Here is a 25,955-nt window from a genome sequence, read left to right on the forward strand (position 1 = left end):
CGACTTCTGCCTCCTTTTACCTGCAAATGGAAACATATTTGGGATATGAAATCATTGTAATTAGCAAATAAAATTCCAGAATATTTAAAAGCAATGCATAACCAAAGAATAAACTACTCAATGAGCAGTGTACAGTATAGTAATCCCTCGCTTTCACGCGGTTCACCTTCTGCGGCTTCGCCGTTTCATGGATTTTTTTGTGCAGTTTTTTTTAAATGTGAATTGTGTTCTGCATCCTGATTGGCTAAGGGACTGACTAACGTGAAGGGTCTCCGCACCTCACCTCTGTACAGCTTGCCAAATTTACCTTTGCAAATTTTTGGTCTTTGGTTTCATTGCATCAGTGGCGGATGCTGATCTGTCAAGGAGGGGAAGCTCAATTTCAGCCTACATCATAAAACGTGTCCGTTTATTTATACGTGAATTCTACTCTTCGTTCCTTTTCAAAAAAATGAAAAGGATGCCTTCACCATAAGATCGGTGATTGACTCATTTCGCTGTCAATCAAAAAGAGATTCGGCCTCAGACAGATCATCCAATTGTCATGCAGAAAAGCTGAGCGTCCGGGTCAGCCGATACGCTGAGCGTCCAATGGGCGAGACAAAACCAGCATTTATCCAATGACTTGTCTCGTTTCAATGCATTGGGACAGCCTTGACTGAACTCTCTAGACGGCCAGCGTCTGCGCGGGGTCGACGCTCAGCGTCCCCACAGTTTAAAGTACAGTGAAGCTGCGGAAATGAATGAGAAGAGAGTCGCGTCGTAACTAGAATAAGAAGCTGATTCGGAACAAAAGTTGAGCGCATTGTCGCGCATATTTCGTCAATTACATCTCCACACAATTGTACGTACACACATACAGCATATTTGATCACTTACTTTTTGAGATTTTACGGTAAGCTAAGCTTCCCTTGCAGTCTTAGAGCAATCCCCTATGCATTGTATACATAGTTCAGTATTGAATAACAACTGTAAAAAATAAAGCTGACTATCAAGTACCAAGTACAACTTTGTCAAATGTGCTGTATGTGAAACATACAGGGACATTTGTGAAACATACAGCACTTTTGAAATTTAGTCCTTCTCACATTTTTTTTAAAAATAAATCCTACTTCACGGATTTCACTTATCACGGGTTCTTTTTGGAACGTAACCCCTGCGATAAATGAGGGATGACTGTATTGTCAAAACATAAGTCAATTATCGATAAACTCTTTTTAGTCGTTTTCTACTTAATTGCGCAATTATGTGACTCCAAATTTTTGAAACTATCCGAAACAATCAATATTGGCGTAAGAGTTAGCGTTCAGTGTTTTCCATGACAAAATATGGACAATCCATTGGCAGCTCCGAATATCGAATAAACAACTTAATTTATAATTCAATGGAGATTTCTGCATTATTGTACAATATATAAACCGTGAACCCACCTGTAAACATTCAGTCCGTCTTTTGTCCCAAAGTCGAACAACACCATAGTAGGAGGAGCCGCTGGCTATCATGTGATTTCCATCTGTTTGCATACAGTATAAGGCACTATCATGAGGTTCCTCCCACTCCATGACACTCTTCCTGTTGGTAAGAAAATAAAAATATGCTCAAGTTCCTGTGAATGACTTAATTCAGAGCAAAGAAATATAAGTAACTTTCTATATGTAGAATAAGGCTTCCCAACTTCCTTTGAGATGTCAAAATTCCGTACTTTTCCCAGTCCCGAAATCCTTCCTTCCTTCCTTCCTTCCTTCCTTCCTTCCTTCCTTCCTTCCTTCCTTCCTTCCTTCCTTCCTTCCTTCCTTCCTTCCTTCCTTCCTTCCTTCCTTCCTTCCTTCCTTCCTTCCTTCCTTCCTTCCTTCCTTCCTTCCTTCCTTCCTTCCTTCCTTCCTTCCTTCCTTCCTTCCTTCCTTCCTTCCTTCCTTCCTTCCTTCCTTCCTTCCTTCCTTCCTTCCTTCCTTCCTTCCTTCCTTCCTTCCTTCCTTCCTTCCTTCCTTCCTTCCTTCCTTCCTTCCTTCCTTCCTTCCTTCCTTCCTTCCTTCCTTCCTTCCTTCCTTCCTTCCTTCCTTCCTTCCTTCCTTCCTTCCTTCCTTCCTTCCTTCCTTCCTTCCTTCCTTCCTTCCTTCCTTCCTTCCTTCCTTCCTTCCTTCCTTCCTTCCTTCCTTCCTTCCTTCCTTCCTTCCTTCCTTCCTTCCTTCCTTCCTTCCGGCAATAGGTGGGCTCCACCTGGAATTGGTTGCCAGGCAATCGCAGGGCACACAAAGACAAACAACTATTCAGACTCACAATCACACCGAAGGACAATTTAGAGCAGTGTGTGCAAACTATGGCTGGAGGGCCAGATCCGGCCCGTTGGTCTTTTAAATCCGGCCCGCCGAAGGTTGGTGCACAATTAAGGTTCGATTTGAATGACTGCATTCATTTCATTTGGACTTGTAATGACAGGCATTTCAATGCCAGGTGGAGCTTTTACTTGAAGTTGCAGAGCACAGGGAGGGAGGGGGAGATGAAGTGAAAAGGAGAGAGAGGGAGAAATCTTATCTACCACTTGTGGACCACTGTCTAACTGTAAATTCCCGAACCCGGTGAAAAAACCTTATGCATTAAACTTTCTACTACTATATTACATTAAGGATCGACTCATAACAACGGAAGTTCCGGAAGCTATACGGAAACCCGCAGTCACGCCAACTCATGCAACTCCCGCCAACTCATGCAACTCCCGCTCGATACGACAGAATAAGTGTCTCCACATCGCTATTTTCACTGGATCCAAAACGGTGGAATTCAAGTGACTCTTGATTGCAGTGAGCTTTGCTGGAATTGTGAAAGTTTTTAATTTCATTCATTTACATTTATGTACTGTAGCTCATGGCATCCAAACAAAGAGGAATAGTAATGACTGCGAAAAAAATGGAAGCGATTTTCGCTGAGTCTGATTCTGGCAATTTCCAAGCTCAGAGTGAATTGCTTGCGGCTCGAGTAAAGGAACGTTTCCTGGAATGGTTTGACTGTTATCGTGTTCCGCAATTTGGACCGCTAATAAGAGACTTCATCGAAGACTTCAAAGCGTCCCGTGGCTGCCTTCAAAAGTTTGTTGCACGACATCAGCTGAGCAATGCTGTCATGTGTGGTGATCGAGGGCAGGTAAAGTTAGAAACAGTTAGTGAGTGGAAAGAAAAGCCACCAGGTCTCTGACTTGCATCATTTTGTTGCAAATAGTCCGAACTTTGTGATATTTTGTATTTTTTATATATCTGTACCGTATGTTGCAGTTTTGGGGTAATACAATACAGGTATATTGTTGCACAAAAAGCATGTTAATACTTTAATGCTTTTGTTCGGTTGATGTTTGGTATGGACTGTCAACATTTGCAAATTTTTTATATGCACCGTATCTTGTGCTGACCCGGCCCCACCTGTCAAATTTCAGAAATCAATGTGGCCCCCGAACCAAAAAGTTTGCTCACCTCTGATTTAGAGTGATCAATGAACCTACTGTGCATGTTTGTTGAATTATTTCCAGACATTGCGGTAAAAGATTTAAATGATTTATGACATTTGAGTCAATAGATGGCCAGCATTCTGTATTTGTGTGCCCATTATGAGTTATGTCAATGATTCATACAGGATTGGATGCGTATACGTCCATTAATTAAGATTAAGATACCCGTTATTTGTCTCCCAATGGGGAAATTTACAGTCAGAGTTCAGAAAGGAAACCACTAGGTAGGTAGAGGGGAAAAAACACGCTCGAACTATCCTCTTCTGAGGATAAATCCCTAGCACATAAATAAGCATATGACAGTTACAACAAGTCACAAGACATAACATGTAATCAGGGGGCTGATGAATGGGAAGGGGGAGGGGCGACCGCCACGCTGCCCGTCCGACCAGCTGCACGGTCCACCGAGCGCTCCGCAGATTATTCCACGTCGCGGAGGAAAAGAATAGGAACGATGAAGACGGTGATGATAAGGATGTGTATGCGCGTGTGATTGTCTGGTTGTGTATGCGTGAACAGGCCGCAGCTGCTTTGTCAAGGTCTGCTCATGGAGACAGTCCTGGCTTATCAGTCCATGGCCGAGAAGGAGGGAGTGATGGTGGGGGCACGCGCTTCCGTGCATACCTTCCATCCAGGGGAAAGGGGTCCAAATAGCGTTGTTTGTTTTGGACGGACGGCCGCCAACAATTTTCAGGTGGCCTTGAGACAGTGGTCCCTTCACTGGCGCCGATCAGCCAAATACGCAATTACTTTCCAAAGCGCAGATTCAACTTCTCCAGTTGAAAACCATCATGCGGAGAGCCTCCAAAACCGCATCCATTTTGTGGTTGAGCTCAGTCATCACTTGAGTCTGAGTGTTGTACAGCCGCGCCGTGCCGTCACCAATAAAAAAAAGACCGGCAGCTTCTTCACTTCCAATAAAGCCCAACGAGGTGTCCAATTATGAGGGATTTCTGGACGACGTGGAGGTGTAAAACAGCACACAGTGGAGGATCGTTGCCTCCATGAAGTCCATTCATCCCTGATCATGTACATCTCGAAGGGCATTCACCTGCTTTTAACATGGTCATTTGCGAATGAGAATTCACGAAACCATTTCATAACTTCTTAGGTTTTATGTTCCCATAACTTTTTAAGGGACTATAAATGTGATTTATCGACTCAAGCAAATAGATTTCCCTGTGCAATGCTACAGTAACACTTATCGGTGCATATAACAATCCTGCATCATTTGTTACATTTAGGCTTTCACATGATATTTCTGTGTAGTTCAGCCATTGCTTGAAAAAGCGGCCTTTCACCCAGCCGAGCTAAAAGGAAGAGTTTAGCCCAGCTCGCTTACAGACCCAAGACCTGACTATTTGTACAGACACCATTTTAAAGAACAATTTTTCATCAGAGGCCCCTTTTAAACAGTTTTAGAGTTGTGCTAGTAACACAGTGACAACAATCTCGAGATACAATCTTCTGTAAACATGAGCAGGGCTGGACTGTGGTGAGGAGAAGGAAAACATTTTAGGAGCAAGTTGTCTATCAATAGGCATTGATCTTCCATTAGTGCAGCCTCATCAATAAGAGATTAAGAAAGACCAGGGGCTGGCAAGCACACACAAAAGCAAACATTGCGTGATAAATCACAGTGGACAGTTGTATAAGATGTGTCACCTGGAAATATTGTGTGGTCGAATTTAGACCTCAATCAATACACTTTCTGGGCCAATGAATAATTCATTGCATTGCTAAATTACAAAAACAGTTCCAAGCTGTAACAGTTGAAATGTCATTGCTATTCATTTCCAAAAATGGTTATTGGTTTCACGCATGCCCTTCCCCCTTTAATTTCCGCATGCTGTCCTCAGTCACGTCTGCCTTTCCTCTATATAAGCAGCGTGTCCGCACAAGATCAGTCAGTCAAGTGGAGCACTCATCAAAGTCACACAACAACATTCACAGATTTTAAAACTGCACACATAAGGCGTCCCGTCCATTTTGGAGAAAATTTGAGACTTACGTGTGCCACACACACGCACATACACAAGAAAAAGTATGTGAACCCCTTGGAATTACCTGGATTTCTGCAAAACCTGGTCACCTCAACCAATGACAGTCAGGAGGAATTTTGGACCATTCCTCTTTACAGAACTGTTTCCATTCAGCAATGTTCTTGGGATGTCTGGTGTGAATCGCTCTCTCGAGGTCATGCCACAGCATCTCAATTGGGTTGAGGTCAGTACTCTGACTGGGTCACTCCAGAAGGCATATTTTCTTCTGTTGAAGCTATTCTGTTGTTGATTTACCCGGTACTCCTGTGATTTGGGTCACTGTACTGTTGCAATACCCATCTACTGTTGAGCTTCAATTTGTGGACAGATAGTCTTAAGTTCTTCAGTAAAATGTCTTGGTAAATTTGGGAATTCATTTTTCCTTCGATGGTAACAATCTGTCCAGGCCCTGAGGAAGTGGCACAGCCCCAAACCATGATGCCCTCCCTCCACCATAAGTCACCGTTGGGAAGAGGTTTTGATGTTGGTGTGCTTGTTGTTCATTTTTTTTTCTCCGCACATAGTGTTGTGTGTTCGTTCCAAACAACTCAGCTTCGGTTTCATCTGTCCAAAGAATATATTGCCGGGAGTGCTGTGTCGAAATGATCTTTTGCAAACTTCAAACACGCAGCAGTGGGGTTTTTCTGGACAGCGGTGGCTTCCTCTGTGGTGTCCTCCCTTGAACTCCAATCTTGTTCAGTGTTTTGCGTATTGAAGGTTCGTCTACAGAGATGTTGGCATGTGCCAGAGATTTTTGCTTGACACTCTAGGATTCTTCTTCACCTCTCTGAGCATTTTGCACTGTGCTCTTGTAGTCATCTTTTCAGGACGGCCACTCCTAATTAGAGTAGGAACAGTGCTGAACATTTTCCATTTATAGACAATTTGTCTTACCATGGACTGATGGACATCAAGGCTTTGAGAGATACTTTTGTAACCCTTCCTGGCTTTATGCATGTCAACAATTCTGAATTGTCGCTCTTCTGAGAGTTCTATTGTGCGAGGCATGGTTCACATCAGACAATTCGTCTTGAGAATAAAACGCCAGACTGGTATGTTTTTTATAGGGCAGGGGAGCTTTATCCAACACCTTCAGTCTCTTCACTTTGATTGGACTCCAGATTGCTGACTTCCGACCCCAATTACCTCATAAACCTAAGGCGGGGTGGCCAACCAGTCAGAGAGTAAGAGACAATTTTTTTTTACTGGTTTTCTGCAAAGAGCCACATCATACACATGGGCACACGTAAACATCACCCCATCTCTTCCTCTCTCTCTTGGAATTGGGTTTGAGTGTGCATCTCTCTCTCTCTCTCTCTCTCTCTCTCTCCTCTCTCTCTCTCTCTCTCTCTCTCTCTCTCTCTCTCTCTCTCTCTCTCTCTCTCTCTCTCTCTCTCTCTCTCTCTCTCTCTCTCTCTCTCTCTCTCTCTCTCTCTCTCTCTCTCTCTCTCTCTCTCTCTCTCTCTATATACACACACACACACACACACTTCTTTTTTTTTTCAAGTTTGACAGACGGCCTTATCTTCCAAGCTGACCCTGGGAGCCTCTTGATGCTGGTTAAGATGGACTCTATTAACTATTCATATCTAAAGAGGGACCCCCTCTTAAAACTTTCACCCCAGCCTACCCTTTTGTGAATCCCGAGTGATTTGCCAATCAGGTCATATTAATTTTACTTGACTGGATCCCACCACCCCAAAATCTATCCCCAAAAAAAACACTACCATCCCAAGTGGATGCCACTCGTCTCAATTAATTTACACAACTTGATGGCTTATATTAGTGGGTTGGTTACTGCATTATAAAATATTTTAATCACAACTTTATAAAACAAATCACACTATTTCAACAAAACTGGCATTATGATTTTTCCTGTCTTATTTATGTTAAGTCCCCTTAGTTCGGTCTTTCATGTTGCCATGTTTTATTAAGGGTAATTGTTTACACTTATTAGAGAAGCTTTACTTCGTATTTCCTCCGTATTTTGGTGCCTGTCTCTACCTGTGGCCTATTCCCTATGTAGAAATAGTCTGCATCTATGCCTGTCCTTTGTCAGGTCGCCTTGTACATTGCAAGGTCTTGAACCAGCCCACGTTTGTGAGCGTGACCTTGTTTCATGCTATAGAAATTAGTTTTTCCCCTCCCGTTTATCACCTGTCATCGTTTGTTGCTACTTTTGTTGATTGTCTTTGCTGAAATTCTTTGTCGTTACTTTCTGGTCAAGAAGAGTGTGTGTTGGGGGGGGGGGGTTATTCTTATATTTAAAAAAAAAAGATGTGAAATCAGAGATCACCTTGATGTTGGTGGACCTGAGAGAGGGCTTTCTAGCTCACCATTTTAGTTTTCGTTCCAGGTTTCTGTGCTAGTTCTTCCAAAGCATGCATTTATGGTCCTTACTTTGTGCGCTGGGCCACCACAGCCTCCCCCAAACTGTTGACACAAATTTGGAAGCTTACAATAAACCAAAAGAACTTGCTCCGATGAAAAATGAATCATTTGGGGAAGTAAAGGACCTAACTTAACAAATTGATTATCAAGTGTAGAGGGATATTCTTGTCTATATAGTGTGTGTTAATGTAATTTTGTCAAAAGAGAAAAAAAAACTTTCTCCAAAAAGTATACAATAGGTGGCGTGGTGGTGTTTTGGTGGAACCTAATGGGACAGATTGATTAAAGGGGACATCCTATGGCACTTATTTATTTTCACTTTGATGTTTCTATACAGTAAAAACAATTCGGTCTAAAGAGTTCCTTCCCACACATTAAATGTGAAATTAAGTTTGGCAAATCCACATACAAACTACACCTGGTAAGTTCTTAGTCAATTACTTGGCAATGACGCTGGCCAACGATCCCGAGCAAAAGAACCATTTTCATCAGCCGGAGAACGATCACGCTGAAGCCAAAAGGTCAGCAAGCGATATCGTGTTAACAGAGATTCAGCATTGGCTGAAGAGTGTTACCAGCAAATTATTGTTTCTTGTTTTATGTTGAGAGGGAAGAAATTTCATATACAGAACATTTGACAATAAAGTTGTATCCAATCCAATCCAATCCAGCATTAGCGGGGCTAGGCTGGGCTTGGATTTGGCTGTGTTTGCACAATTTTTTTCCTGGGCACCGAAAAAAAAACAAAAAAACACTTGCTGCCTGGTGAGGCAGAAGAAGAGACAGCCAAATGCTGTCAGGAATGCACTGGAAAGATCGTCTCATCTTGTTATCAATCCAACGAAAGACAGGCTTGCCAGCGGCAAAGAGGTATCTGGGCAGGGATGAGGGTAGGCTAACTGCTTGAGACAGAGGTCCCCGAAAACAAGCCAATTCCACCAACGCCACCAATGCCTTATAAATAAAGTAAGTCAAATGGATCCATGGGGTATTTTGACAATAGCATGTTACAGACATGTTTTTTTAAAGACACACGGGAACTGCATGGAATCATGCAAATAAGCATAATATGACTCCTTTAAATAATGAAGACATTTTCCCAATACGTACTATAGTGTAGCAATACTCCATCCATCCATCCATCATCTACCGCTTATCCGGGGCCGGGTCGCGGGGGCAACAGCTTTAGCAGGGAAGCCCAGACTTCCCTCTCCCTAGCTACTTCTTCCAGCTCTCCCCGGGGGATCCCGAGGCGTTCCCAGGCCAGCTGGGTGACGTAGTCTCTCCAGCGTGTCCTGGGTCTTCCTCGGGGTCTCCTCCCGGTGGGACATGCCCGGAACACCTCACCAGGGAGGCGCTCAGGAGGCATCCGAATCAGATGCCCAAGCCACCTCATCTGGCTCCTCTCGATGTGGAGGAGAAGCGGCTCGACTCTGAGCCCCTCCCGGATGACCGAGCTCCTCACCTTATCTCTAAGGGAGAGCCCGGACACCCTGCGGAGAAAACTCATTTCGGCCGCTTGTATCCGTGATCTCGTTCTTTCGGTCATGACCCATAGCTCGTGACCATAGATGAGGGTTGGAACGTAGATCGACCGGTAAATTGAGAGCTTCGCCCTTTGGCTCAGCTCCTTCTTCACCACGACAGACCGATACAACGTCCGCATCACAGCAGCCGCTGCACCGATCCGCCTGTCGATCTCTCGCTCCCTCTTGCCCTCACTCGTGAACAAGACCCCAAGATACTTAAACTCCTCCACTTGGGGTAATATCTCCTCCCCGACCCGGAGGGGGCACTCCACCCTTTTCCGACTGAGGACCATGGTTTCAGATTTGGAGGTGCTGATTTTCATCCCAACCGCTTCACACTCGGCTGCGAAACGCTCCAGTGAGAGTTGTAGAGCCCCGTTTGAAGGAGCCAACAGCACCACATCATCTGCAAAAAGCAGGGATGAAATACTGAGGCCCCCAAAACAGACCCCCTCAACGCTTCGGCTGCGCCTAGAAATTCTGTCCATAAAGGTTATGAACAGAATCGGCGACAAAGGGCAGCCTTGGCGGAGTCCTACCCCCACTGGAAACGGTTTCGACTTACTGCCGGCAATGCGAACCAAACTCTGACATCGGTGGTATAGTGACCGAACAGCCCGTATCAGGGGGTTCGGTACCCCATACCCACGAAGCACCCCCCACAGAACTCCCCGAGGTACACGGTCAAACGCCTTCTCCAAGTCCACAAAACACATGTAGACTGGTTGGGCGAATTCCCACATACCCTCAAGGACCCTGCTAAGGGTGTAGAGCTGGTCCACTGTTCCACGGCCGGGACGAAAACCACACTGCTCCTCCTCAATCTGAGGCTCGACTTCCTGACGGACCCTCCTCTCCAGCACCCCTGAATAGACCTTACCAGGGAGGCTGAGGAGTGTGATCCCTCTGTAGTTGGAACACACCCTCCGGTCCCCCTTTTTAAAAAGAGGGACTACCACCCCGGTCTGCCAATCCAGAGGCACTCTCCCCGTTGACCACGCGATGTTGCAGAGGCGTGTCAACCAGGACAGCCCCACAACATCCAGAACCTTGAGGAACTCCGGGCGGATCTCATCCACCCCTGGGGCCTTGCCACCGAGGAGCTTTTTAACCACATCGGTGACTTCAACCACAGAGATAGGAGAGCCCACCTCAGAGTCCTCAGACTCTGCTTCCTCCAAGGAAGGCGTGTTGGTGGAGTTGAGGAGGTCTTCGAAGTACTCTGCCCACCGGTTCACAACGTCCCGAGTCGAAGTCAGCAGCGCCCCATCCCCACTGTACACAGTGTTAGTGGTGCACTGCTTCCCCCTCCTGAGACGTCGGATGGTGGACCAGAATTTCCCCGAAGCCGTCCGGAAGTCGGCTTCCATGGCCTCACCAAACTCTTCCCACGCTCGGGTTTTTGCCTCGGCGACCACCGAAGCCGCGGTCCGCTTGGCCAGTCGATACCCGTCAGCTGCCTCTGGGGTCCCACAGGCCATAAAGGCTCGATAGGACTCCTTCTTCAGCTTGACGGCATCCCTTACTGCTGGTGTCCACCAGCGAGTACGGGGATTGCCGCCACGACAGGCACCAACCACCTTACGGCCACAACTCAGATTGGCCGCCTCAACAATAGAGGCACGGAACATGGTCCACTCGGACTCAATGTCCCCCGCCTCCCCCGGAACATGGGAAAAGCTCTGTCGAAGGTGGGAGTTGAAACTCCTTCTGACGGGGGATTCCGCCAGACGCTCCCAACAAACCCTCACGATACGTTTGGGTCTGCCAGGACGGACCGGCATCTTCCCCCACCATCGGAGCCTACTCACCACCAGGTGGTGATCAGTTGACAGCTCCGCCCCTCTCTTCACCCGAGTGTCCAGAACATGCGGCCGCAAATCCGATGATACAACTACAAGGTCGATCATCGAACTGCGGCCTAGGGTGTCCTGGTGCCAAGTGCACATATGGACACCCTTATGTTTGAACAAGGTGTTCGTTATGGACAATCCGTGGCGAGCACAGAAGTCCAATAACAAAACACCACTCGAGTTCTGATCGGGGGGGCCGTTCCTCCCAATCACGCCCCTCCAAGTCTCACTGTCATTGCCCACGTGAGCATTGAAGTCCCCCAGCAGAACAAGGGAGTCCCCAGCAGGAGCACTCTCCAGCACACCCTCCAAGGACTCCAAAAAGGGTGGGTATGCTGAGCTGCTGTTTGGTGCATATGCACAAACAACAGTCAGGACCCGTCCACCCACCCGAAGGCGGAGGGAGGCAACCCTCTCGTCTACCGGTGTGAACCCCAATGTAAAGGCACTGAGCCGGGGGGCAATGAGTATGCCCACACCTGCTCTGCGCCTCTCACCGTGAGCAACTCCAGAGTGGAAGAGAGTCCAACCCCTCTCGAGAGAACTAGTACCAGAACCCAAGCTGTGTGTGGAGGCAAGTCCGACTATATCCAGTCGGAAATTCTCTGCCTCACACACCAGCTCGGGCTCCTTCCCTGCCAGAGAGGTGACATTCCATGTCCCAAGAGCTAGCTTCTGCAGCCGAGGATCGGACCGCCAGGGTCCCCGTCTTTGGCTGCCGCCCAGCTCACATAGCACCCGACCCCTTTGGCCCCTCTCATGGGTGGTGAGCCCATGGGAAGGGGGACCCACGTTGCTTCTTCGGGCTGTGCCCGGCCGGGCCCCATGGGTGTAGGCCCGGCCACCAGGCGCTTGCCAACGAGCCCCACCTCCAGGGTATAGCAATACTTTGATTTGGAAAAGAGGACAGATTTGCACTCACTGTGGACTTAGACGAAGGTCCCAGAGTCGAATAAATGTGTCATAGCCACAGGTGAAGAGGTGAAAAGGTGTCTCGAACACCATATCTAACACACCAGCCCCTCGGCGGAAGTCTGAACCCAGACTGCAGACACACTCCAACCTGCAGGCAAGGAAATAATTACAAATTGAGAGTTAAACATCTGGTTGTGACCTGGTTCAATTCCCAATTTTCTGGCTATGGGCAGGAGGACTGAAAGAGTGTGCCCCCCCCCCCCCCCACTCCAGTGCACCCTTGGAGCTGGAAAGGTACAACTTGTTGTTGCAATTTACATGTGGACAAAATGGTTGGTACCCTTCTGTAAATGAAAGAATAAACAGCGGTCTCTGAATTTACTTGACTCTGAAAATAATGGGGAAAATGTAATGAAAATGAACCAATGAATATCAGACGAATGCTTCTGAATTGTTGTTCAACAGAATAATAAATAAATAAATACAAACGACAGTATTAATACGTATGCTAAAACTACTAGATCTACCACAGTAGTCATTCTAACCCGCAGCTCTGGAGCCACATACGACTCTTTACCGCCACGCTAGTGGCTGCCTGGAGCTTTTTCAAAAATGTTTGAAAATCCAATGTTGTAAAAATGTTTAAGATAAATATTAAATTTCAACATTTCTGTCAACAAGGATTTGCATCATAGCCTGCGACACACATTTCTATTAGCAGGGAGGGATGAATGTACAATTCACAGAGGGAACTGGAAAAAAATGGGAATCTGGAGGGCCAAGAGAAGAATTTTTAAACGGAGCTACAATAGTTAACACGCCGCAAAAATGTGTTCCATGCCTTGTTCGTCTTAGCGGCCATTATGGCTGTTGGTCATTATGGCATGCGTGTGTAAGTGTGTGCCTATGGTTGTTGGTCAATAAGTAGGCCTTCCTTCATAAAAGGTTGGGCACCCCTGTTCTACAAGATGCGCTGCAGGGGGAAAAGATTAAGATTGTCACGTTACGCACGAAGCAGGGAAAGGGAACTGCTTCATACGTAACGGAGAAAACGAAAGTAAGCAGATCCCCGAAATAGCAGACACCGACAAGGACTCTGTCAAAACAATAATATTTATTATAAACAAAAATCCCGCCTAATAAACAACAGAAAACGCTGGAAATAAGGAACGCGACAACAGAAAGCGCTGGTAAAACGAGCACCAGGAAATAAGGAAATGCGACAACAGAAAACGCTTGCAAAACAACGGCAAGGAAAGTATGTTTAAACGAGTATTACTATGCGTACGTTAAGATAATGAGTCCCGTGGGACGACGATAACATAACCAACCGCGAAATGGTAGCGAACAATAAGTTTTGGAATATGGACAACAGCAGTGGCACGGCATGTAATACTCCGGCAATGGGTCAACCGCCGGAGCGCCGAGATAAAGCAGGTGCAATCACTGGCAAATAGGCAGCAGGTGTGCAGCCGGCAGAAGTGAACGCGTGCCACCTGCTGCAGAATACGGAACATGACAAAGATATCCCTTATTTGTCCCACACTGGGGAAATTTACACCCCCTCCAAAAAACCTTTAATTATGAAGGCTCATTGTGTATTTGTAGCCAACTTAGTAATTTTTATAGTAGGCTAATATAGCTAATATAGACACATACAGCATGTGTTGCCTTCATTGCAGGGCTTATATAAGTTTTTTTTTTTTTTGGGGGGGGGGGGGGGGCTCCAGACATGGATATTATTATTATTATTATTATTATTATTATTATTATTATTATTTGGTCCAACATGACTCTTTCAACATTTTGGGTAGCCAAACCCTGTTGTAACGCCACTCTGACAATGACATCATCGGCTGGAATGAGTTTTACTTGCTGCTTGAGTAGCTAATGGAGGTATTTTGTTTATTAAAATTCTCTTGTGATTACTTTTGAATGTAAATTATGTACCATGTTTTACGGATGATAAGTCGCTCCAGAGTATAAATCGCACCAGCCCAAAAATGCATAATGAGGTAGGAAAAAAACCCCACCCATAAGTCGCATTTTTTTTGCGGGTAACAGCAGGCTGCAAACACAATGAAGGTTATTCAACTACACAAAAAATAAACATGAATTTAAAAGGTATCCAGTATTAATCGAACAAAGATTTTTACATCACGAGAGCATAAAAACAAAACAAGTTAGGCTTATTTCTTTGGATGCAAATTACAATTTGGGTTTGTTACAGCCAGTCTTGTTAATCTCATTTAGAAACTATGTAGTCTATTGTAGTGGAAGTTAATTTGGGATTCAGTTCGCGTTAACCTCGGGTAAACTCAATTTGCCTACACACACTTAATACGACAGAACCACTATTATCTCAGAAAAAAATCATGCATTTTGGTTTGTGTTTTTTTGTGCCAGCCAAAACATCAGGCTGGCACAAACATAGCATCACATGGGCAAAAAAGGACTCGTGCACTTTGCACGAACAGAAGTGATTAAACTAATATTTTGGAATTTACAATAATAAATGTTGGGGAATACAGGAAAATTGGAACAGAAACATAGAATGCGGCTATTATTAGTCGGTGTATCGGGACAAAACAGGAACATACTTTCACTTTAACTTTTGAAGGTGCAGGGAGGCTCCTGTTTGCTGGGTAGCTACATTTGTTACTTATCAGGTGTCTGCACCAACCGCACGTTAAAGTGACTTGGTTCTGGGGATGGAAGAGATTCATTCTAATTCCATTCTTTTTACTGAAAAAAAACTGCTTCGGTTTACAAAGATTTGGGGTTACAATTAAAGTCACGGGAGTCAATTTTGGGGGTTATTGCTTGGCGGATGTACCAGCCTTCAAGTTTCATCGTAATTAGCCATGTAGTTTTTCAATCAAGCGGTTAGCAAACAGACTCAAAACAGTACTTTTCTTCGTCATGCAGAGGAACAAGTATTGAAAATGCCTGGTTGAGAGAAGTATACTTACATCAAACCTCTACTTGTGCTCCGGAAAGGAGACAAATAATCTATTCTAACATCCATCCATTGTCCGAACCGCTTAATCCTCACCAGGGTCGCGGGGGTGCTGGAGCCTATCCCAGCCGTCTTCGGGCAGTAGGCAGGGGACACCCTGAATCAGTTGCCAGCCAATCGCAGGGCACACAGAGACGAACAACCATCCACGCTCACATTCACACCTAGGGACAATTTAGAGCGTCCAATCAGCCTGCCATGCATGTTTTTGGAATGTGGGAGGAAACCGGAGCACCCGGAGAAAATCCACACAGGCCCGGGGAGAACATGCAAACTCCACACAGGGAGGCCGGAGCTGGAATCGAACCCGGTACCTCTGCACTGTGAAAACGACGTGCTAACCACTGCACTTTTATGCTAATTGTAAAAGCAGCAGAAGGAGCAGTCGTAACTGCAAGAATATTTTTTAGTCATGTCGTTAAATGCAACTAAAAACGTCACAAAGTCACGCTTAGCTCAGTGAACACAGACGGGAGACCGAGTACAAATCAGTGGGAGTAAGTAACTGCTAATGTGATACATAAACTATGTTTTTCTAGGTTAATGCGGCGTGACCTGTGTAAGTGTGTGTGACAGTCGAACTCAGGGTAGTGCCATGCATGCTCGTGATCACAGTTTTGTATATCTTGCTGCAGGTCTCTTGATTATTGAAGAATAACCTGCACTCAGCAGTGCGTATTATTGCATTATAACTGTGTCTTTGTTGCTACTTAATACCCTTCGTGACCGTGACTGTGTGCGACTTTCACACGTTTGATACCTGCCCCGTAGCAACCATTTATAGGAGTCTGCTAGCCTTGGTGACCAAGCAGCCCTGTACAGCAAATCACCTCCCCTCTTCACCCTGAAGTTCAAGCCAGAGGGTCTGTCTGGTAATCCCTCAGCTTTACCCCAGGGTGCCGCCTTATTGGACGAGGAACATCTCCGCAGGGCGCCTTATTGGATGAGAGCTTACTCATTGCCCAGGTCTCATGGCAAAGTCTGAGCCGATGGGGAGTTCTTGATTTGGCTGAGTTGGAGCTTGAGTTGGGTAGTGACTCCTCATTTTCTCCTTAACACTAAACCCGAGCGCTTTAGCACAGCACCCCGTAAGACGAATCACAAAGTGGAAGAGTTACGAACATATTAATTAATGAACAAATAATGCCTTGTCATCCAAGAACTTATACCTTAAATACAGAGTGACAATGTATTCAAACATATTGTTGAATATCTTCAAACATCCATTCGTTTTCTGAACCGCTTAACTTACAATTGTTTAGAACTGTAACAGAACCGAGTGAGCATACATAAGACCAGATTGCTAACAAAAGTATATACACATCTGCAAATAATAAGGAACTAATTCTCTCTCTCTCTCTCTCTCTCTCTCTCTCTCTCTCTCTCTCTCTCTCTCTCTCTCTCTCTCTCTCTCTCTCTCTCTCTCTCTCTCTCTCTCTCTCTCTCTCTCTCTCTCTCTCACACACTCTGTGTGTGCGTGTGTGTGTGTGTGTGTGTGTGTGTGTGTGCCTGTTAGCACATCCGCTTCAGTACAGCGGTTCAGGGTTCGATTCTGGCTCTGGCCTTCCTGTGTGGAGTTGCATGTTCTCCCCATGCCTGTGTTGGTTTCCTCCCACATCCCACAATGGAAACAAACAAACAAACAAACAAATAAATACATAAATAACTAAATACACACACACATGTATATATGTGTATGTGTGTGTCATATTTACGTGGTGGTGGGGGGTGTCAATTAAGGGGGTCAAGGGCCCACTCAGAGTGTAGCCTGTGGGCTTCCAGTTCCCACCATCCCCAGCCCAGATCTTACCACAAGCATGGGAGCAACTCTGAACTGAAAACTAGTGTAAACGATGACACTGTAGGCCATTTACAAAGAATATAATGTGTATAATATATGTACCATTTTGAAAATTCCTTAATCTTCGGACGAATTAAGTAGCCTATTTGAAAAAAATTAACTAGAAGTTTCAAATACGATGCAATACAAAATGTAACTTTGTACACTTTGTACTCTGTAAAGTCAGCTAACAGGAGGTCGGGGCCGTCACAGACCCAGTGATTGTCATGAGAGGTTTCTAGCTGTGGGACACACAGGGTCTCTGTCCTGATTTAAGCCAGTCTGGTCTCACTGCAGGAGCCAGGTTGGTATTCGGGGCCACACACACGCACACGCACGCACGCGCACACGCACGCACGCGCACACACACACACACACACACACACACACACACACACACACACACACACACACACACACACACACACACACACACACACACACAGCTTGTGAAAGGAGAAATCGTTAATGAATTGTCAAAGGAAAAAATGGGAAAAGCTCAGGGCGTTATCTAGTGTGAGGACCGCTAATTAAAAGCACTGTCTGTGTGTGTTTTGTGACAAGTGGTTGGAGGCTATGTTAAGTCTGAGCTCGAGAAGCATGGGGAGGCATGGAGAAACAAGTCCAGGTGTCAAAAGCTGTCTGACAAGTAGAGAATAGTGGCCCTGCTGGGGTTTTTACTCACTAAAACAAACAGAGGGGAGCTTCCCAACCTGTTTCATGTCCACCCAATTTACCCTGCACATCTGAGCTCAAAACATCAGGAATCCAATATTTCCTGTTGGAGTGGCCAAGAGGGGTCCTGGTAGGAGCCATAATCAAATCCTATTAAATGTCGAAGAAATGTGCACTACAAGGACAATGCTGCTGCAAATTGTATTACACAGCTTCCAGCTCAGACATTGGAGCCAATCTTTTCAGGGTTGAGGAATGCAGGGAATTTTGCAGTCAAGCCATTGGATTCTAAAAAGGGTGCCTCCTTTCTCATGAAACAGAGGGAAAAGGTTTGGGTGCTGCTCCGATGGCGCCACTTGTATTTGCTTGAATTACTCATCTGAATTGGTGATCGTAAGCGTTTTTCATGACACCCTGACAAAAACTGTTACAACTCAAGTGTTTTATCGTCAAAAAAAATTCAACCTTGCTAATCCCGTTGAGGAAAACATTTTTTTTTCCTAACTCAATACTGTATTTTTTTTAATCTGTCCTGAATTTAGGTGTGCAAAGTTAAACACATCTAAGCAAAGAGTTGAAATACAAACACAATTGTACTCTTAACACCCTGCCAAGTTACAAGTGTATATTCATATATGGTATGCGCTCATTTTGTTAACATGGGCAATCTTATCATACAGTGGTTTTGAAATAGTTAATGCCTGATGTTATAAAAACTTTACTTTTTAATTTGAGATCCCTGGACTTTCCCCAAATCTGGTGTGTTGGTCAATTCAATAAATTAAACTGGGGTAACACCTTCCATGTTGGCACAGAGAACTTAAAACGTTTAATAAAATGTATCTATTGTTATATATCATGATTAATCACAGTACCCTGCCCTTGTCAAACTAAAATGTTGAGCCCCAACCGATGAATTCAGAATTGATGTCTGATTTTATTACTTGATTTTTAATACATTTGGGTTTTTTTCTCATTAAATGAGGGGCACCAACAGTTTTGTACATGTGTGTACATCCTCTCACACCTCCCGATTTGTCCTTTCTTCCTTCTCATATTTCTAGCCCTTGGGAACAGGGAGCAGCATATTCTTAGCTGTGTTGTCTTGTTTTAATCTGAGCAGGTAAAGCTAGGAATTACAGGGGCCTTGTGCGGAATGGATACATTTTAAGCCATGCCTTTCACAGACAGGAATTTTCCAACTCCGTAATTTTAAACAGCTCCGAGCTCTTCTTTGCTCCACATTTGGCAAATTTACGTGCACTAAGAAATCCAGCCTGAATCGAATGGAAACCAAAGTCCTCTTGCATGTAAAAACTTCCATCAAATACTGTCAGTCTCCATAGCCAATCGTACATTTTGTAACTCAAAGTTGAGGGGCTCGTGTTTGGCTTGACAAGGAATTGAGCTAGATCAGTCCATTTTTTTTGTACAGTCAAACCTCGGTTTTCGAATGTCTGTTCTCGACCAAATCGGTTTTCGACCAAAAATTTTGAGTTTTTTTATGCCTCGGATTACGACCGAAAATTGGTTCTCGAACAAACTGAGCGTACTTGAATGCACCACTTGACTCCTTTCGACTTCCTTACACGAGGAAGTGGTGACGCTTCCTCGGATAGACGAGGAAGTGACGCTTCCTCGTGTCGCTTTCCATTGTGAGCAGACGTGTTCGCGAAACTTTTTTTTTTTTTAAAGAGCGTGGTTACGGTTTTCGAACAGCCTTCTGGAACGGATTCTGGTCAAAAACAGAGGTATGACTGTATATGGGTGCGATGAAAACATATCAGTTTAAAAAGTGGAAAAACATCTAAGGAAGATAAAACGGTGATCTGTTGATCACACAAATCCACATAATGTAAACACATGAAACAATGACAGTATATCTCAAAGACAAAATAATGTTTTTCTATCCATCCATTCTTTTTCTAATCTGCTTATCCTCACGAGGGCTGTGGGCGTGCTGGAGATGAACCCAGCTGTCTTAGGCGGGGTACACTCCGAACCGTTTGCCAGCCAATCGCAGGGAAAACATAGACGAAAAACCATCCACCCACAATCATACCTCGGGACAATTTAGAGTGTTCCATTAACCTGCCATGCATGCTATTGCAATGTGGGAGGAAAGCGGACAACCCATAGAAAACCCACGCAAGCACTTAGCGAATATGCAAACTGCACACAGGAAGGTGGGACTGCATTATTTTGTGTGGCAGTACCCAAAAAAACTATTGAAACGAAGAAGTGGAATAAGGCAGTACTGTCGCGTGTTAGATTAGAGGTGTGTACCTGTTGTTGGCTGTCTGCAGTCTTCACTTACCGTTCAACATCCCAGATGCGAAGAGGGGACAAGTTCTCACAACAAGCAGTACCTGTTACAAAGGAACTACACACAAACACAAAAAGACAAGTGTTACCAAATGTATTTAATCTAATCAAATCAAAACAAAAATATTTGTACTTCTTTGTAATTTATATTTCAGTTGTTCTTTTAAGTTTTATTTAAAACTGAGTATTAGTTGAATCAATGCTACATTTTGAAATAAATGAATAATTGTTTAAAAATCATTATTTATATATCCATCAAAAAAAGTATTGATTATTATAATCTGTTAACTCTCCGAATGAGATTGAAATGCACGTTTTGGGTTGTGCCCTTGCAAGAACAGACACTGGGGCTGTATATTCATGACATAGTACAATAAGTTTCAATGATTATTTCATAATCAACATTTTTATACAATATTATTTAAGACTTTAGGAATATATTACGTCTGTGTGGTATGCTTTTGTTGCAGTATGTAAGTGAATATTTAACATGTGACATTTTGTGGGCCTTATGTTTTATTCAAGCCATTGCTTTTGGAAAAATCAGACATGCAAAAACATAATCAATTTATGTGGATAAAAGCCCAAATATTTCAGAATAAATATTTTAAAAAGGCAAGAACATTTTGATTTCATTGTATCTATGAAAGGAATGTGTTACGGCCCAGTCGGGCGAGCGTCAGTGAACTATGGGTGGCCCAGTACAGTCACGTAGTGGACCGGGGCCACTATTGACGTAGAACCCTGTGTCACTATCAGCGAAGCAAGCCGCCATTCGGCTGAAGAATCAAAACGAACCCATCAGAGAGATAGCATAAATAGATTTGGCCAAAGAACACACTCTGTGATCTCAGCAGCACCAATGAACTCCAAAAATCACAGAAAACAACTGTTGTGAAATTATTTCCTGGCAAAAGAAAAAAAATGTTCACATTTGGCGAGAACGCTCTCCAGGCACTGCATGTGTTAAGGACAACAATCAAGAAAATATTAGTCCAGAGTGAATACAGAGAGTTCATCTAAACAAGTAAACAAAGAGTGAGCTTCAAAAACAGGAAGGCACAATTAGACTTAGCCAAACATCCGTCCAACCATTGACGCTTATCCTCACGAATAACACCGAAAAAAAAAAACCTTTCGAGGTCTGATATGACATCCTATGGGCGGATGAGCTTGTAGCTAAGTGATGTGAAGAGTAATGGAGAAGGAGTGTTCACGTTCACAATCCAACTATACTGTACCAACTCATGAAGCGTGGTCGTGGTAGTGTCATGGTGTGAACATGTATGGCTACATGAAGTGTACATGAAATATAGATATACTTTACGTATATATATATATATATATATATATATATATATATATATATATATATATATATATATATATATATATATACAGTATATATATATATATATATATATGTATAAGAGCTGTCAGTTTAGTGCGTTGTTATTGGCATTAATTTAAATGAATTTCAACTGGATTAAAATTTTTCTCGCGAAATTAACGCGGCACACGTCACAAGCGGATTTTACGTTGCTCTATAAATACACCAGAAACAAAACAACAAGTCCACGCCCATGTCTGTTTTGCCAGCCACGGCAGCGCGAGACACCGAAAACGGATACTTAAAGAGTTTATGAATGGAAAGTTTACTTTTAAAAAGTTGCCATATTGCTCCACTGACAAGACCAAAGTTATCTGTTCTTCTGTCTCTCTCTGTATCATACAGGTATACGATGTATGCCACTGACGCGATTGTTACTTGTTTGGAAGTATTTTGTGTGGAAGGTTACAGTGTTCTGTGTCCATGTAAATAGAGCGGCTGGAGCTTCTCTGTGTGACAGTGCGCTACAGTGGTAGCAACCTAGCGAAAGTAAAGTGTAGTCATTCGAAATGAGGTCTACACAAAACCGTAGAGAGACTTCCGCGCAAGAAGGACCAATACAATCAACATAGCCTGACTGTGTTAGGGGGAGTGAACCCCCCACCCCAATTTCAGAATGGTTTGCCCCTGCAGCACGGGGGAAGTGCGTGTGCTTGTTTGTAGGGCCGGCAGTTTCCAATACAGCGGCACATAATGAACACTGGTGTCCGGTGTCTCGTTATTCTTCAACAAACATACAGAAACAGAATGCTGTGTTCAAAGCAAACTTGAGAAAAATGAAGTATGCAACCATGGTTTAAATCCACTATAGGCTGAGTACTAGGTGTACCTTAGATGTGCACTTTACAATGTTATATTGCTCTGTTTTGATTTCATAAAAAAAAAAAGCTGTTAAAGCAGCTGTTGTGTGACAAAATATTTTTTTCACCGTTATTGATGGACAGTAATATTGTGTGAGATTATGTGTGAATAACTGCACCAAGTGAAAAATGTTTATGTAAAATTGAAAATCAAAATTGTTATTTCAGTAAATATTTGCATTTGGCACATAGAAAACTGATTCATGATTCCATCTTGATGAGAGCATTAAAATGGGAAAAAAATAGGACAAAAAATGTAAAAGGAAATTAAGAAACGATAAAAAATGTGTGAGTAATCACGATTAATTTTTTTGTTGATTTGAGTTAATTATGACAGTTGCATTTTTAATTAAATATTTTAATCGTTTGACAGCTCTAATATATATATATATATATATATATATATATATATATATATATATACCGTATTTTCACGACTATTCGACGCATCGTACTAATGGCCGCAGTCTCATTAATGGGTGACATTTCTGTATTTTACACATACACAGGACGCATCGTACTAATGGCCGCAGTTTTACAGTGGTAAAACATACGCCAGCTTAAACATACGGCATGCATGCGCGCACTCTAACACGTTAGCTTGAAGCATACGGTAGCATGCCAAGACATACAGATAAGATAAAAACACGTTTTTAAAAAGGCAACGAAAGCAGAACTGAGTTCGGGTGTATTTTATTTAGCCATCGTACAATGTTCTCACGTTTATCGATCAATCATCACCCAGAAATCCATCAAAGTCCTCATCCTCTGTATCAGAAGCAGAGGACTGCACATCTCAGTTGTCATTGAATGCATCACATGCTAGTGTGAGTTGCTACGCATTGCCGAGCGGAAAGAAGGAGTAGCAACAGCAAAGTCAGCATTTCTCTCGTGTGAAGCTTTCCCACATTTGAAAGTAAAGAACAGAGCGAAACATGGTGGCAGCGCGTGTGTGTGTAGAAAGAATTGAACAATTGTGCAAGTACCGTAATCCATCAAAAACACCGCGTTCCCTCTCGTTGTTGCGTATTGTGGCGTAACTCGCCAAGTGCTGCATCTCACTCTTTGTAAAGTTGTGTTTGCCACCGATCATCCATTGTTCCCATGCCGTTTGGAACTTTACTTTGAACGCCCGGTTGATGCCAATGTCCAGCGGTTGGAGTTCTTTAGTCAAGCCTCCGGGAATAATAACGGCAGGCTCAGAGTTCATTTGCTTGACTTGTTTTTTTTCACCGCTGCTGTGAGATGGGCACGCATGCCAAAAGCATAACCGGTGGCTTTAAGTTTGAACTGAGCTTCGTAGGCGTGTCTTTTTGTCGAATTTATTTTCAGGGGTTCTTAGAAACCAAAACCGGAGTTGTTTTGCAACAATGCACATTGCCACACTCTATACAAGTGTTGGTACAGTACTGGCTTGAGGCGTCCACTTACACGCCCACCCTTCACCATTGGCGGACTAGCTTGCCTGTCCTCTCTCTCCCTCTCTCTCCCTCTCCATATATGTATATATACACGCCCACCCTTCCCTGATTGGCCGACTTCTTTTCCGCATGCCTGGCCACAGTCACTTCCGCCTTTTCTCTATAAACAGCGTGTCGGCTGTCAGTCAGATTTTGGAACTCAGCGCATATAAAGGACGCTCCGCACCATAAGGCGTCCTGTCCATTTTGGAGAAAATTTAAGACTTTTAAAGGCGCCTTATAGTCGTGAAAATACGGTAATCCTCGTCTCACCCCTCGGGTGGTGTCCGGCCCTCATTCAGCTTGGGTCCCCTACCAGAGGCCAGGAACCTTGAGGGTTCTGCGCAGTATCCTTGCTGTACCCAGCACTGCACATTTCTGGACTGAGATGTCCAATGTTGTTCCCGGGATCTGTTGCAACCACAAATCTAGTTTGGGGGTCACTGCCCCGAGTGCTCCGACCACTACAGGCACGACTGTCACCTTTACCTTCCAGGCTCTCTCCAGCTCTTCTCTGAGCCCTTGGTATTTCTCGAGTTTCTCGTGTTCCTTCTACATCCACTACAACGGCTTTCCTCTGCCCTTTATCTATGATGACAATATCTGGTTGGTTCGCCATTACCATCTTGTCAGTCTGGATCTGGAAGTCCCACAGGATCTTCGCTCTGTCATTCTCCACCACCTTCGGAGGTGTTTCCCATTTTGACCTTGGGGTTTCCAGTCCATACTCCGCACAGATGTCTTGGGAGACTGCCAGCCACCTGGTTATGGCGTTCCATGTAGGCTTTCCCTGCCAGCATCTTACACCCTGCAGTTATGTGTTGGATCGTCTCAGGTGCCTCTTTGCACAACCTACATTTTGGGTCTTGTCTGGTGTGGTATATCTGGGCCTCAATTGCTCTGGTGCTCAGGGCCTGCTCCTGAGCAGCCAGGATGAGTGCCTCTGTGTATGTCCTTCAGGCCAGCCCTCTCTAGCCACTGATAGGACTTCTTGAGATCGGCCACTTCAGTTATGGTCCGGTGGTACATCCCGTGTCGGGGCTTGTCCTCCCATGATGGTCCCTCTTCCAGCGCCTCATCCTCCGTTCCCCATTGTCTGAGGCATTCTCTGAGTACGTCATTCGTTGGAGCCTTCTCCTTGATGTATTCATGGAGCTTGGATGTTTCATCCTGGACAGTGGCTCTCACACTCACTAGTCCCCGGCCTCCTTCCTTTCGGCTTGCGTGCAGTCTCAGGGTGAAATTGGGGAAATTACAATCAGAATTCAGAAAGGACATAACTACATTTGACATTTTCACTTAACCTGTGAAAATGTAAAAGTGATCGGCACGATATGTTGGATTTTATTGACATTAAATGTGAGCTCCTATGAGGAAAAGCCCCACACTGCCGCAGTGATACAGCCAAGGATAGCGGGATGAAATAAAGTTAGGCCACTAAGAAGATAATTTCTTACTGCTACTCTTGGTTGTATCAACGGTGAACACTAATTGAGCCTGGGCAGCTATGTGGTGTTTACCTGTAAACTGAAGGGGGCTAATGGCTGCCTGCCGATGGTGTCCAATAAAACTTGAGCGTTGCTAAAATGTCTGAGAAATCCGACCAATAAAAGAATGAATTTTGTCATGATTTCAGTTTGTTGGTAAATGTTGGTCCTTCACTTTATGCCCGTATGCTAAAATGCCAAACTATCTTGACTTAGTGTTTGACTGACAGTGAATAAGTAAGTATGATGATAAAGGACTGGTTGGTGAGAGGACCATAGCAGCAGCTGTCAGGTCCGTTAGGCAACATGGCCTACCGGCAAGCCCCTGGTAATTAGTGTTGGGTAAACTCATTTAGGGCCCAAATGGGTCGGGTGAGGCCGGGACCAGTATGCCTGGTGGGTGACCTCTGACCCTGCTGACATAGGATACAATAGGGTTATGGTCACAATCACTATCTGGATCCTATTACTCTCTATTACTCACATTACTCATCCCTCAATGGGTGATGGCTCTGGGGGAGACAGGGTGGAACACCCCTGCCTTACAATGACAGAATTGGTAACCACCCCTTCATGTCCCTTTTCTCCCTCACCCATTTAAAGCACCCAACAGGCCCGATCAGGGTCAGAGCTTGCACTGATATTATAGCTGCTAAGGTCAGGGCCTCTCTCG

The 25,955-nt window shown here is 44.3% G+C and overlaps 1 protein-coding gene across 1 annotated transcript in view; it reads right to left on the reverse strand.

Annotated features, from left to right (window-relative positions):
* Positions 1-25,955, reverse strand: part of fbxw4 (F-box and WD repeat domain containing 4) — a 60,259-nt gene that overhangs the window by 610 nt on the left and 33,694 nt on the right. The window contains exons 6-8 of the mRNA XM_052081128.1: positions 20,078-20,143; positions 12,234-12,374; positions 1,431-1,572 (exon numbers count right to left, since the gene is read on the reverse strand). Coding sequence (XP_051937088.1) covers positions 1,431-1,572; positions 12,234-12,374; positions 20,078-20,143 — 349 coding nt within the window. The remainder of the gene's footprint in view (positions 1-1,430; positions 1,573-12,233; positions 12,375-20,077; positions 20,144-25,955) is intronic.

This window comes from Hippocampus zosterae, chromosome 11 (genome assembly GCF_025434085.1).
Source record: "Hippocampus zosterae strain Florida chromosome 11, ASM2543408v3, whole genome shotgun sequence".
Lineage (NCBI taxonomy): Eukaryota > Metazoa > Chordata > Actinopteri > Syngnathiformes > Syngnathidae > Hippocampus > Hippocampus zosterae.